The sequence below is a fragment of the Epargyreus clarus genome, unplaced genomic scaffold (assembly GCF_041222505.1).
Source record: "Epargyreus clarus isolate Ecla_fem2 unplaced genomic scaffold, WU_Ecla_fem_2.2 ptg000036l, whole genome shotgun sequence".
Taxonomy (NCBI): domain Eukaryota; kingdom Metazoa; phylum Arthropoda; class Insecta; order Lepidoptera; family Hesperiidae; genus Epargyreus; species Epargyreus clarus.
Genome location: NW_027332241.1, coordinates 862,073 through 874,290, shown reverse-complemented (window position 1 = coordinate 874,290; position 12,218 = coordinate 862,073). Strand labels below are relative to the sequence as shown.

Sequence of the window (12,218 nt, the reverse complement as noted above, 5' to 3'; positions counted from 1 at the left end):
ATTTAATTATGTAACAAAATTATAATAATCGTATAACAGTAGTAGCGGTGATAGCCTAGTGGTAGAAACTCGGCCTCTTGATCGAAGGGTCCGAGGTTCAAATCCCACGCACCTCTGAGTTTTCAAAGTTATGTGCGTATTAAAAATTAATTATCACTTGTTTAAACGGTGAAGGAAAACATCGTGAGGAAACCTGCATACCTGAGAAATTAAAAAAAAAACAATTTTCAAAGGTATATGAAGTCTACCAATACGCACTTGTCCAGCGCGGTGGACTATGACCTATCCTTCTCATTCTGAGAGGAGACCCGTGCACAGCAGTGGGACAGTAATGGGTTGATGATGATGATGATGATGAATTAGAACAACGATGTTTTTTAATTTTTGCTAACAAATTTTGACATTTCTATAATAACTTCTACTGTTTTCAAAAACCATAATATTGCGTCAATAAATTTAATATTAATTCAAATAATAACATCTTTTCTATTTTGAATTAAGCGCGAAAATGAAGGTGTCATGGCGTCGCTTGTGACGTCACGCCTTGACATTTCATAGAAAAGTTCAAGCAATAGTGACGCATGTGAGGTATGACGTCATTCACCCCGATTAGAATTTTAGACAATATGGCCGACTGCAGCATTATACTTTTATTTTATTGAAAATATAATTAATCTTAAAAAATATATTGAAGTGTGGTCATTTTGTAGAATATTTTTTTAGAGATATTTTCACTTAAATCTTAAGTTGTGTACATATTATTCTACGATTATTATAAATTATTATTACTGGTAACCAAAGAAATAATTAAAATATATTATATAAGTGAACTTTATTAGAAACAGCTTTTACCCGCGGCTTTGCTCGCAGATATTTTTATCTATCCCTCGGGAACAGTACTTTTTTCGGGATAAAAGATACCCTATATGCTTTTCTGAACTCCTGACAACGATGTACAAAATTTCATGACAATCTGATCATGACACAAAGTTTCATGACAAACAAACTCATATTCGTATTTATAATAATAGCTAGGATAGGACTATATTGGTTTATAGCCTTTCTCTTATCTCATATGTACAGCATTTTTAGGTTATAGTCCGCGCCAAACTGCTAGTCCGCTCTGAAGTTGCGAGCAGGTGTAGTCATACAATTTGCTATGACGACGCGATTCATTTCTATATTCAGAGCGGACTAGCAGTTTTAGCGGACTATACGATACAAAACGACCCAACCTAACCTAACCTACCCCTATTTAACAGCAAAGTCTTCATCCTCCCACGCACCCTTGTTGACATAAACCTCCCTGACTAACTCAGCCAGCTCACCAGCCCCATATCCCAACAGCTGTCGGAGATCACAGACAAATTTGTAGACGAATCTGAAAATATTATTTAAAAACTATTTAATTTCAAGTACATTTTTTATATAATATGGGAGTAGCAAACGAGCAGTTCACGTGATGGTGGCTACTGCCGCTTAGAGACATCAAAGTAGTATTTTTTTTAATAGGAGTAGCACTCCACTACTCCTATTAAAAAAAACTTCCACTTGACGGTAAGTGGCTACTGCCGCCCATGGACATCTGTAATTTACGTAGATAAGATTAAATTCTTACTTAAGATCGGCTACAGACGGCTACCTTTGAGGGTTAAGCTGGAATGCCTCGGAAAAGTGTGTCTCCCTTATTTCACCCTTCAAATCAGATATATTACTTCTTTCAGTTATATTTCCCTCTCCCATGTCCCCTTTATTTTCTTCTCTCCACTCCATCTACCCAGCTTCCCTCAATAGCCCTTTCTTCCCTTTACCCGTTTCTCTCCCTTTACCCGTTTACCTATAATTACTCCTCTCCCTTTAACTATCCCTCCCCCTCCATTTACTTTTTCTATCTTCTTCCATCCTATATTTACCCCATTTCCCTCAACTTCGCTTCCATTTACCCCTTTCCTATTTATCCTCTCTCTATCCATTTACCACCCTCTCTGCATAACCTCGGTCATTGATTCTCTATCTCTCCTTCCATTTAGATCCCCCACTAACAGCTCCCCCCACCATTCACTCCTAATATCCATACACACCCTCCTTTTCACCCTCTCACTCACTTCCCCCACACCATTTACCCGCTACGCTCCATAATCCTCACTTCCCCCCTCACTCATTACTCTCCTACCATTCACCCTACGCCTCATACCCCCTCACCACTTCCCCCTACCATCTACCCTTCACCCATCCCTTACCACTCCCCCACCACTCACTCTCCCCCCTCCTCCCCCCAACTTACCGCTTGCCCGCCACCTTGGCGATCATGTCCCCGTCGTAATAGTACCGCAGCGCGCGAGACAGCTTCTCGTAGTTCATGGCGGGTTTGTGTTTCCTTGCACCCCACAGTCGAGCCACTCGCTCCGGCTCCAGCAGCTTGAACTCACCCTCCGTGCCTAGAGAACATTACTATTACATTGGACACAGATCCTCTAGCGTCATAAGAAGATGCGGAAGGGGCGGTCCGCCCCGGGCGTCCGATCTTGAGGGGCCTCCAAACACAGTTGCTAAAAAATAGGTAACAACCTATGAAATGTGTATCAGTCAGCGAAAGCCCGAATAATTCTACGACACACTTTTCAATTTTTAAAATCAAATCAACTTTTTACACTTGGGGGACCTCCATTTAACTTTCCGCCCCGGGCCTCTCGACGACCTTAATCCACCACTGCACAGATCCCATGTGCGTCATCTGTTAATGTAAGTGGAATCTAAACCATAGTGCGATGACGTCATATCGAGCCGTGTATGCTACACCGGTATTGAATTGTGTGTCGTACAGTGACAGTGTGTTGTCATCACACAGTGTCGTGTCGGATTGTCATGTCGTGTCGTGTTGTGTCGTGTCGTGTCGTAGCGTCTTGTCGCGCCATGCGCCCCGGCTTCAGCACCTTCCGTACCTGTAATACGGCACCACTACAGCCCACTGCTGCCCCACTGCTGGGCACAGATTCCCACGCAGAGTGAGAGAGACCTACATGAACGCTAGCGCAATCTATTACTATATAGGGAATCTAGACCACAGTGAAATGACGTCATATCGAGTAAATACGTATTGTATTTAATCGTGTGTCGTGTCGTGTCGTATGTCGTGTCGTAAGGTCATTTGTGTGTCGTGACCTAGTAGCGTCTCGTGTGTCGTGTCGTGTGTTGTCTCGCAAGTCGTGTCGTGACGTAGGTCATGTCGTGTGGCTTGTCGCGTGTCGTGTTGCGTGTAGTATCGCATGTCATATCGTGTGTCGTGTCTTGTCGTCGTGTCGATCCTTCAATAAAAATCGATTTTGTCGTGTCGTGTCGGAGTCGTGTCGTCTCGTCGCATATCGTCTTGTCATGTCATCAATGTCATCATGTATCGAGTCGATCTCGTGTCGTGATGTCGTGTCGGTGTCGTGCCGTGTGTCGGTGTCGTGTGTCGGTGTCGTGTCCGTGTCGCATCTTATATAGTCGGTATCGTGTGTCTAGTCAAATGATCGTGTCGTGGCGGAGTCGTGTCGTATCGACGTCGTGTCAATGTCGCTTCGTGCGTGTGTCGTATATTAACATCTTTGTGTCGCGTCGTGAGGTCGTGTCGTGTCGGTGTCGTATCGTATCGACGTAGTGTCAATGTCACTTCGTATGTGTGTCGTATCTTAACGACTTTGTGTCGTGTCGTGAGGTCGTGTCGTGTGTCGTGTCGGCGTCGTACCGTGCCAGCGGATGACGTCGAAGTACTCCGCGCTGGTGAGCAGCTCCAGCAGGAACTGCCACAGCTGCACCTGCCCGTTGCTGCCGAAGCGCGAGGACATCAGCTGGCACATAGAATCCTCGGCACATGCTCGGACTAGCAGCTGTAACACATATGTAACACATATTCGTAAACGTTACGCGCGGTATTTACAGATAAAGATAAGAATGAACTATTTGCGTTCATTCTATTACCTATTGACCGAAGATCGAAATTTAAAAAATGTATATTCTAGTATAAAGAAATTGTCAAAATTAAATGTGGTTCTTTGGTATGTAAAACATTGGATAGATTGATTATTAATAACGAGCGTATATGTACTTACTGACAGACTAACTCACTCACTCACTCACTCATTCACTCACTAATTCTCTTAGTCAGTCATCCATCCACTCACTTTTGAACTTCTAAGTCCACAGCCCCAGGATTGGATAGTCCTACCTGAGGTCTTCTAGGGATGCGCCGCTACCCCTGAGGACTAAGCTGGAACACCTTGAAAAAGTATGTCTCCCTTACCACCCTTCAAACCGGAACACAGCAGCGCCTAACACTGCTGTTATAACAGAAATAGGTGTGACGGTGGTGCCGGTGTCAAACCATAAATAAAAAAAGAATCTCGCACACATTCATGCACTTACACGCAACCATGAATTATAATTTTACGCACAAATCCATGCACGAAGGCATGCATATGCATTACCTGTTTCGGTTTCTTCTTGATGGCCGACTGTGGTACTTCTAATGGGTCTAATTTCACCACCGGTTCGTCTGTTTGAACTACAGCTGAGGACAAAAGTGTCATCTATACAGGGTGAATTTTTTCAAACGGGCTTTCAGGGCCAAATCCGAAACTATAAGGATTAGCGAAAAATGCTGAAAGGAGTCACGAGACCGATTTTGATAAAAACTAAAACTGCATCATTACTTTTTTAAAATAACTTTTTCCCTAGCCGGGAATCGAACGAGTTCATTTTGAAAAAAAATGCACCCTCTATATTATTCCACTATCTGATAGTGTTGCTTATAAGGATCAAAATCTGGAAAGTAATGATAAATGACAAACTAAAGGAAAAGCCTCAATTTTAAGAAAATACATATTTTTTCATATTAATTTGGCAGTTAAGTTCCCGCCATTCATCAATTTAAACATTTCGTGTATTAACATTATTTTTTGGTTCAATGTTTCTAATCATTTGAAATGGACGTTTTGTTTCCCAGTCATTTATATTTTTATGTCCGACTTAGCTAAGGTTATTTTTAGGACCATTAAAATAGATTTACTTGCTATGGGCGGAGTTTCGTTTGATACAGACGTAAAGTTGTCAATTTGTTAGAATTACTTTTTAGAGTCAAATCTGAGTGATTACTAAAAAAAGAGATATAGAAAATCATATTTAACATAATTTACTAAGCCGTATGTCATAGTCATAACATCGAATAATTAGTTGATTAACCAACAAATTCTTCAATGGTATGACTTACGTATGTTTCTAAAGAATTATACATAAATCATTTGTTATGTATAATCCTTAAGGATTAGTATGCCAATGTATGGAAAAATACGTATTTTCTTCAAAATTTTCCTTTTCCTTTAATTTGTCACATAACATTACTTCCCAGAAATTGATCCTTATAAGCGACACTATCAGATGGTGGAATAATATAGAAGTGTATTTTTTTTTTCAAAATGAACTCGTTCGATTCCCGGCTACGTAAAAAGATATTTTAAAAAACTAATAATGTAGTTTTAGTTTTTATCAAAATCGGCCTCGTAACTCTTTTCAGCATTTTGCGCTAATCCTTATAGTTTCGGATTTGGCCCTGAAGGCCTCTTTGAAAAATTCATCCTGTATATAATAAATGATTAGGCTATAGTCCACCGCGCTGGTCAAGTGCGTATTGGTAGACTTCACATACCTTTGAGATTTTTTTTATAAATCTCTCAGATATGCAGGTTTCTTCACGATGTTTTCCTTCACCGTTTAATCAAGTGATAATTAATTTTTAATACGCACATAACTTTGAAAAATTAGAGGAGAGGAGAGTGTGCCTGGGATTGGAACCTCGGACCCCTCGATCGAGAGGCCGAATTTCTTAACTACTAGGCTATCACTTATCGGTGTGCTACCTAATTATGTCTAGGAAAATTTAAGGGATGATAAACAAACTTACCTATAAATTTACATTTTCGTAATAACTCAAAATGTGTCCAAAATAAGTCACCGGGGTCAGAAGGTACTTTCTCTCTGTAAAAAACAAATTAAACATTGAAATACATTTTTAAACACAAATAATTTAAGTACATATCTTAATGTATTTAAAAAGAAATTCTGGACATCTTTAATCAACCCTAGATAGGATTAGATTCCTACCTGAGGTTGACCACAGATGCCTCACTACCCCTGAGGACTAAGCAACGCCTCGGAAAAGTATGTCTCCCTTACCACACTTCAAACCAGAACACAGCACGCTACACTGCTGTTATAACAGAAATTAGTGTGACGGTAGTGCCACCTTAACCACAAAGGGTTCTACCACCGTGGACTAGAAGAGTAACTTATAGGTGTGACGGTGGTGCCAAAGGGTACAACTAAAGTCATTAATATAACATACTTACTTAAATATAATATTGGTCATAGCACACAGTTCACTTCCATTTATGTTCCAATCGGAAAGTTTTATTCCAATTAAATTGAATTGTCTGACAGCCCACACTATCCATAACTTTACATGTTGCACTGACCTGAAAAAATAAAAAAAAATACAATTAGTATCGTGGGTGCTATGGACACACACAGAGACAATACACAAACACCCAGACCCAGAAACCTAAATTCATCATTGATATCTGTCTGGCCGGGGATCGAACCCGGGACTCTGCGCGTCAGATCGGTATGGGGAACGCTTCGCCACGCCGGTCATCAAAATAAAAAAAAATAGAAATAAAATATTAAATAATTAGACAATTATTTAATATTTTATTTTTATTTTTTTTAGTTTGGTTTTGGTTAGGTTATCAAAGAGGTAAAATTTATTGTTTTAAAACTAAAAACCACGCAATCGCACAAGGAAAATCATTTATCCTGATTCCTGACGATCCTGATGAGGAGAATGGGATAAAATTATTAAAATCGTGTATTGTCATCGGTTCTCGATAATTGTTCAAAATTTTAAATTAATCGGATCATTCAAAGTGGGTAAAAATTAAGTTTAAAGATTCTGTTATATACATACATACAGGGCTAATAAAAGCGTGGTATATTCCGCGTAAAACTGCTAGTCCGCTCTGAATATAGAAATGAATCGCGTCGCCATAGCAAATTGTATGACTACACCTGCTCGCAACTTTAGCGGACTAGAAGTTTGGCGCGCACTATTACACATAAACTCACATTAGCATTTATAACATTAGTTAAGATGTTAAGAAAACTTCGATAGCGTGATTCAGAAAGCGCCACCTCTCGACGCAATGCGACATATTTTCAAACAACTTTTAAACATATAGATATACTAGCTGAACCGGCAAACGTTGTGTTGCGATATAAATAAAAAAATGTTAAGGGTGAACAACCCTTATCACTTGAGGATATAAAAAATAGATAGTAGCCGATTCTCAGACCTACTGAATGCATATAAAATTTGGTGAAAATCGGTAAAGCCGTTTCGGAGGAGTACGGTAACTAACATTGTGACACGAGAATTTTATATATAAGATGAACATCACTCACCAATCCCCCGGATCGTCCGGGATTCGAACCCGGGTGTGATCGGTCCTGAAGTGTGAGTCCACCACCCATTTCACCGCGGCAGCATGTGGCGCCTCCCCCGTTTCTCCTGGTACTGTTTCCTCCACGCCCAGCGCTGTAAAAAAGATTTTATCATCATCATCAACCCATTACTGTCCCACTGCTGGGCACGGGTCTCCTCTCAGAATGAGAAGGATTAGGCCATAGTCCACCGCGCTGGACAAGTGCGTATTGGTAGACTTCACATACCTTTGAAAACAAAATTTTTCAGGTATGTAGGTTTCCTTACAATTTATAGGATTTATTAAAGCAACGAAGTAAAAAAAATATCTACAAATTCACGTGTTGTCACGTGCTACATTTTTGGACACGATGTTCATGTTCCCAATGTTTGTTTTTGAAATATTCGTGTTTGTGTATACCTACCGTATTTAACTATTTTCAACGTATGTTAGGAGTAGCGGACGAGCATGCAGTCCACCTGATGGTAAGTGGCTACTGCCGCCCATTGACATCCGTAATCAACCCCAGATAGGACCAGAAATTCCTACCTGAGGTCGACAACAGATGCGCCGCTACCCCTGAGGTCTAAGCTGGAACGCCTCGGAAAAGTATGTCTCCCTTACCACATCCTTCAAGCCGGAACACAGCAGCGCTTAACACTGCTGTTATTAGGCAGATATAGGTGTGGCGGTGTGCCGCCGGAGCCGAACCACAAAGGGTTCTACCACCTTTAAAAGCTCGTGTCTCCAGCTGTACCGTGACGTCACGCACCTCTGTTGTCCCGCTGCGGCAGCTGCACCAGCTCCTCGTCCGGCTTCAGCACGTCCAGGATGTTGATCTTGCGCTCCGCGGGTCGCACTTGTACATTCACTTGGACAACGCCTTCGCCGCGGATGCACTGCTCTACCAGGGTCTTGTGGTTCTCCAGCTGGAAAGGAATGATTATGCTACAATATTATTTACTAATATTATAAATCCGTAAGTAACTCTGTCTGTCTGTCTGTCTGATTGTCTCTTCTTCACGCCTAAACCACTGAACCGATTTTAATGAAATTTTGTACAAAGATAGTCTGAGACCCGAAAAAGGATATAGGATAGTTTTTATCATGGAAATCCCACGGGAACTAGGGATAGTGATCTAAGATCGATTAATTGGAGATCGATCTTTTGGACCAAAAAAATCGATATTTCAATATTTTAATCGATATTAGTAAGGATTGAATCGTAAACTATGCATTTGATCAAATGATGATCTTTAGCAAAGTTGTTGTCTATGAGCCCACGAAGGTTTCAGAGTTGGTACGACCAATTTTCGCCAGATGGCGCCACTGTCATTCCAATGAAGGTACGAATTTTCAGTTTTATGTATGTTAGTATGTCATATTATTTTCTTTTAAACGCGGGCGAAGCCGCAGGCAAAAACTTGTTCAATATACTTTAATTTAAAAGGTTGCTACACTGTAAAGAGTAGAAAGAACCATATAAGTATGGTTCGACAGGGAAGGTACCATCGTTACAATACAACTTTTATGAAGCAGGTCTGCTTTTTAGTAGAAAGGGTATGGATGTACATTGACTTAATTATGAAGATTTGAAGGTGGCAGAACACCTTGTGGTGCAATTTCGGTATTCTCGTCACACCTATTTCTGCCTTATAATAGTGGTACTAAGCGCTACTGTGTTCTGGTTTAGAGTGTGGTAAGGGAGACTTACTTTTCCTAGGCATTACAACTTAGTGCTTAGGAGTAGATTATTGAATAAAATATACATACTAAGTGGCAGTTCAATTCGCGGTGTAAGAGTCAGATGAATGTATGTACAAAAAAACAAAAATTGGTTTCTTTTTCACAAAACGGTCCACAATGTAGTCTTTTATGAAATGGCAAAACGACGTAACGCTATATTCAATATGTTTATTTCAACTACTGTATATTATCTCTATTAATGATCTGGTAAAGTTTGAAGTGGCAAATTATCACACTATTTTTGCTCTCCTGTAAAATTGACATAATGTAGATACGTTCATCGGACTCTTACACCGCGAATTATGAGTGACGACATCTTGCCAAACATCATAAGTAAAAAATATGATAATGAATATACATTCGCATATCATAATTAAGTAATATTAAAAAGTTCATTCTAATTAATAATCTCTTACCATCTTAGCATCCTGGAGCCAGAAGGTGTAGTCAGATAAGTCGGTGTTCAGCCTCCGTTCCAGCATAGAGCGTAGTTTTATTAACCTTGTCCGTATATCCATTAGTTGTACTATTACCTCTTCTGAAAATTCAATTAAAATAAATAATTTTAGCTTGTAATTGTTGCTTATTAATATTTTAAGATTATACATTTTTATATTTCACATTTTTTAAAATAATTTTTTTTTACGCATGCTGGACTTGGGGAGGAAGCTGGTTAATGTGTGATGCGTGTTACGAAAAGTGTGTTTGGGCAATGCAAAAAGAATTTGAGAGAGAGATAAATGTTAGACAATATAGAAAAAGAGTTATGTTTGGTATATTTAAATATTTGTAGAAAATTAATCTTATATATAAAATTCTCATGTCTCAATGTTAGTTACCGTACTCCTCTGAAACGGCTTTACCAATTTTCACCAAATTTTATATGCATATTCAGTAGGTCTGAGAATCGGGTACTATCTATTTTTCATACCCCTAAGTGATAAGGGCTGTTCACCCTTAACATTTTTATATTTATATGGCAACACAATGTTTGCCTCATCAGCTAGTATATGTATAGGCATGTATACAGGGTGAATTTTTCAAATAGGCCTTCAGGGCCAAATCCGAATCTATAATGGTTAGCGATAAATGCTGAATGGAGTAACGGGACCGATTTTGAGAAAACTAAATCAGTATCATTACAATTTTTAAAATCAAGTTTTCTAATCCATTATTAAATGAGTTCATTTTCAAAAAAATAACACACCCTGTATTATTTCACCATCAACGTTGCTTATAAAGATCAAATTCTCGGAAGTAATGACAATCTAAAGGAAAATGCTAACTTTAAAGAAATTACATTTCATTTTCATACATTCTCATACTAAGCCTTTACTAATTCTTTAATATTATATCAATAAGTGCAATTTTCTGCCAATACGCACTTGTCCAGCGCGGTGGACTATGGCCTAATCCTCATTCTAAGAGGAGACCCGTGCCCAGCGGGACAGTAATGGGTTGATGTCAATAACCATGAGAGTACAACAGGCTGGCAACTAAGGCTGTGATTATAGAAAGTATTTTTATCATTGGGTATACCTCCAGAGTCAGTGCTTTGCATGGTGTCGTCATCATCAGGTGTCTCGGAGAAAACAGCTAATGGTGTCTGTAGGATTTCTGTCCCTGATGGCAGTAGCCCTGAAATTTTTATGAAATATAATATTTTTTCAGAAATATGAATTGTACCGAGTTTAATATCTTTAGTACTATAAAATTTTTGGTTACAAAAAAAATATAGGTGTAACATTGAAATGTACTTTTTTTAATATAGACGTAGCAGACGAGCATGCAGTCCACCTGATGGTAAGTGGCTACTGCCGCCCATGGACATCTGTAATCAACCCCAGATAGGATTAGATATTCCTGTCTGAGGTCGGCCACAGATGCGCCGCTACCCCTGATGACTAAACTGGAACGCCTTGGAAAAGTCTGTCTCCCTTACCACACCCTTCAAACCGGAACACATCAGCGCCTAACACTGCTGTTATTAGATAGAAATAGGTGTAGCGGTGGTTCCGCCGGAGTCGAACCACAAAGAGTTCTACCACCTTCGCTTTCTAGTTCTTTAGTAATATAAAATTTTTGGTTAAAATAAATATAGGTGCAACATTGAAATATACTTTTTTTAATATAGACGTAGCAGACGAGCATGCAGTCCACCTGATGGTAAGTGGCTACTGCCGTATGGACATCTGTAATCAACCCCAGATAACATTAGATTCTTTTTTGAGTTTGGCCACAGATTTGTTGCTGCCCTTGAGAACTAAGTTTGAATGCCTTGGATAACTATATCTCCCTTACTACACCCTTCAAAACAAAACACACCAGCGCTTAACACTGCTGTTATAACAGAAATCGGTGTAGCAGTGGAGTCACCGGAGTCGAAACACAAATGTTCTACCTTCAAGTTGGAATTGGTAAGTAAATTAGAAAAATACAACAGTATACTAAAATACTTTAGTTAGTACGATACAGTATTACATAAGGAGCATAATAAGTTCGTTACTTATTAAGTTAGTTGAATATAAGTTACTTTTCAACCACGAAAATAACTTAAAGGTGAACTTGAGACAAGTTTTTGGTTTAGTCGCTATTATAAAACGTATAGTTAATACGTAATATTAGTAGTATTACTCACCCAAATCAGATTCAGTCACATATTGGGGCAATATTGACATCGGATCAGTAGAAACAACATCACCAGAATCTTCACTGAACGTATTTTCACTATTTTCCATTTTAATACCTCGGACATTCAACAATTCGTTTATGTCGGACACCTCCATATTTAACAATAATTACACTGTCGCAACACCAAAGAAAACACGAAATATCACTATAATGTCGTAAAAGTTACTTTTCGAAGTTCAAGATTAGAATATTATTTGAAAAATTATAGGAAAAGGAAATTGATTGTGTGCTTCCACTTCCGCGTGCGCCAATTTGGGATACCATAGA

At 39.2% G+C, this 12,218-nt stretch overlaps 1 protein-coding gene across 1 annotated transcript; it reads right to left on the bottom strand.

The window, feature by feature from the left end:
* Positions 1–340: 340 nt before the first annotated feature.
* Positions 341–12,218, bottom strand: Ets97D (DNA-binding protein Ets97D). The gene is made up of 11 exons (XM_073092438.1): positions 11,899–12,218; positions 10,800–10,898; positions 9,677–9,798; positions 8,287–8,443; positions 7,495–7,627; positions 6,384–6,509; positions 5,939–6,012; positions 4,467–4,549; positions 3,728–3,869; positions 2,285–2,438; positions 341–1,381 (listed from the first exon to the last, which is right to left on the bottom strand). The coding sequence occupies exons 1-11, from the start codon at positions 12,044–12,046 to the stop codon at positions 1,252–1,254; spliced, it is 1,368 nt and encodes a 455-aa protein (XP_072948539.1). The 5' UTR covers positions 12,047–12,218; the 3' UTR covers positions 341–1,251.

Coding starts and splice junctions, on each gene's coding strand:
- Ets97D (XM_073092438.1), bottom strand. CDS start 12,046: ATGGAGGTGTCCGACATAAACGAATTGTTGAATGTCCGAGGTATTAAA. Junction 9,799..10,799: donor GCAAAGCACTGACTCTGGAG/GTATACCCAATG, acceptor TTGAATTTTCAG/AAGAGGTAATAGTACAACTA. Junction 4,550..5,938: donor ACGAAAATGTAAATTTATAG/GTAAGTTTGTTT, acceptor TTTTGTCCTCAG/CTGTAGTTCAAACAGACGAA.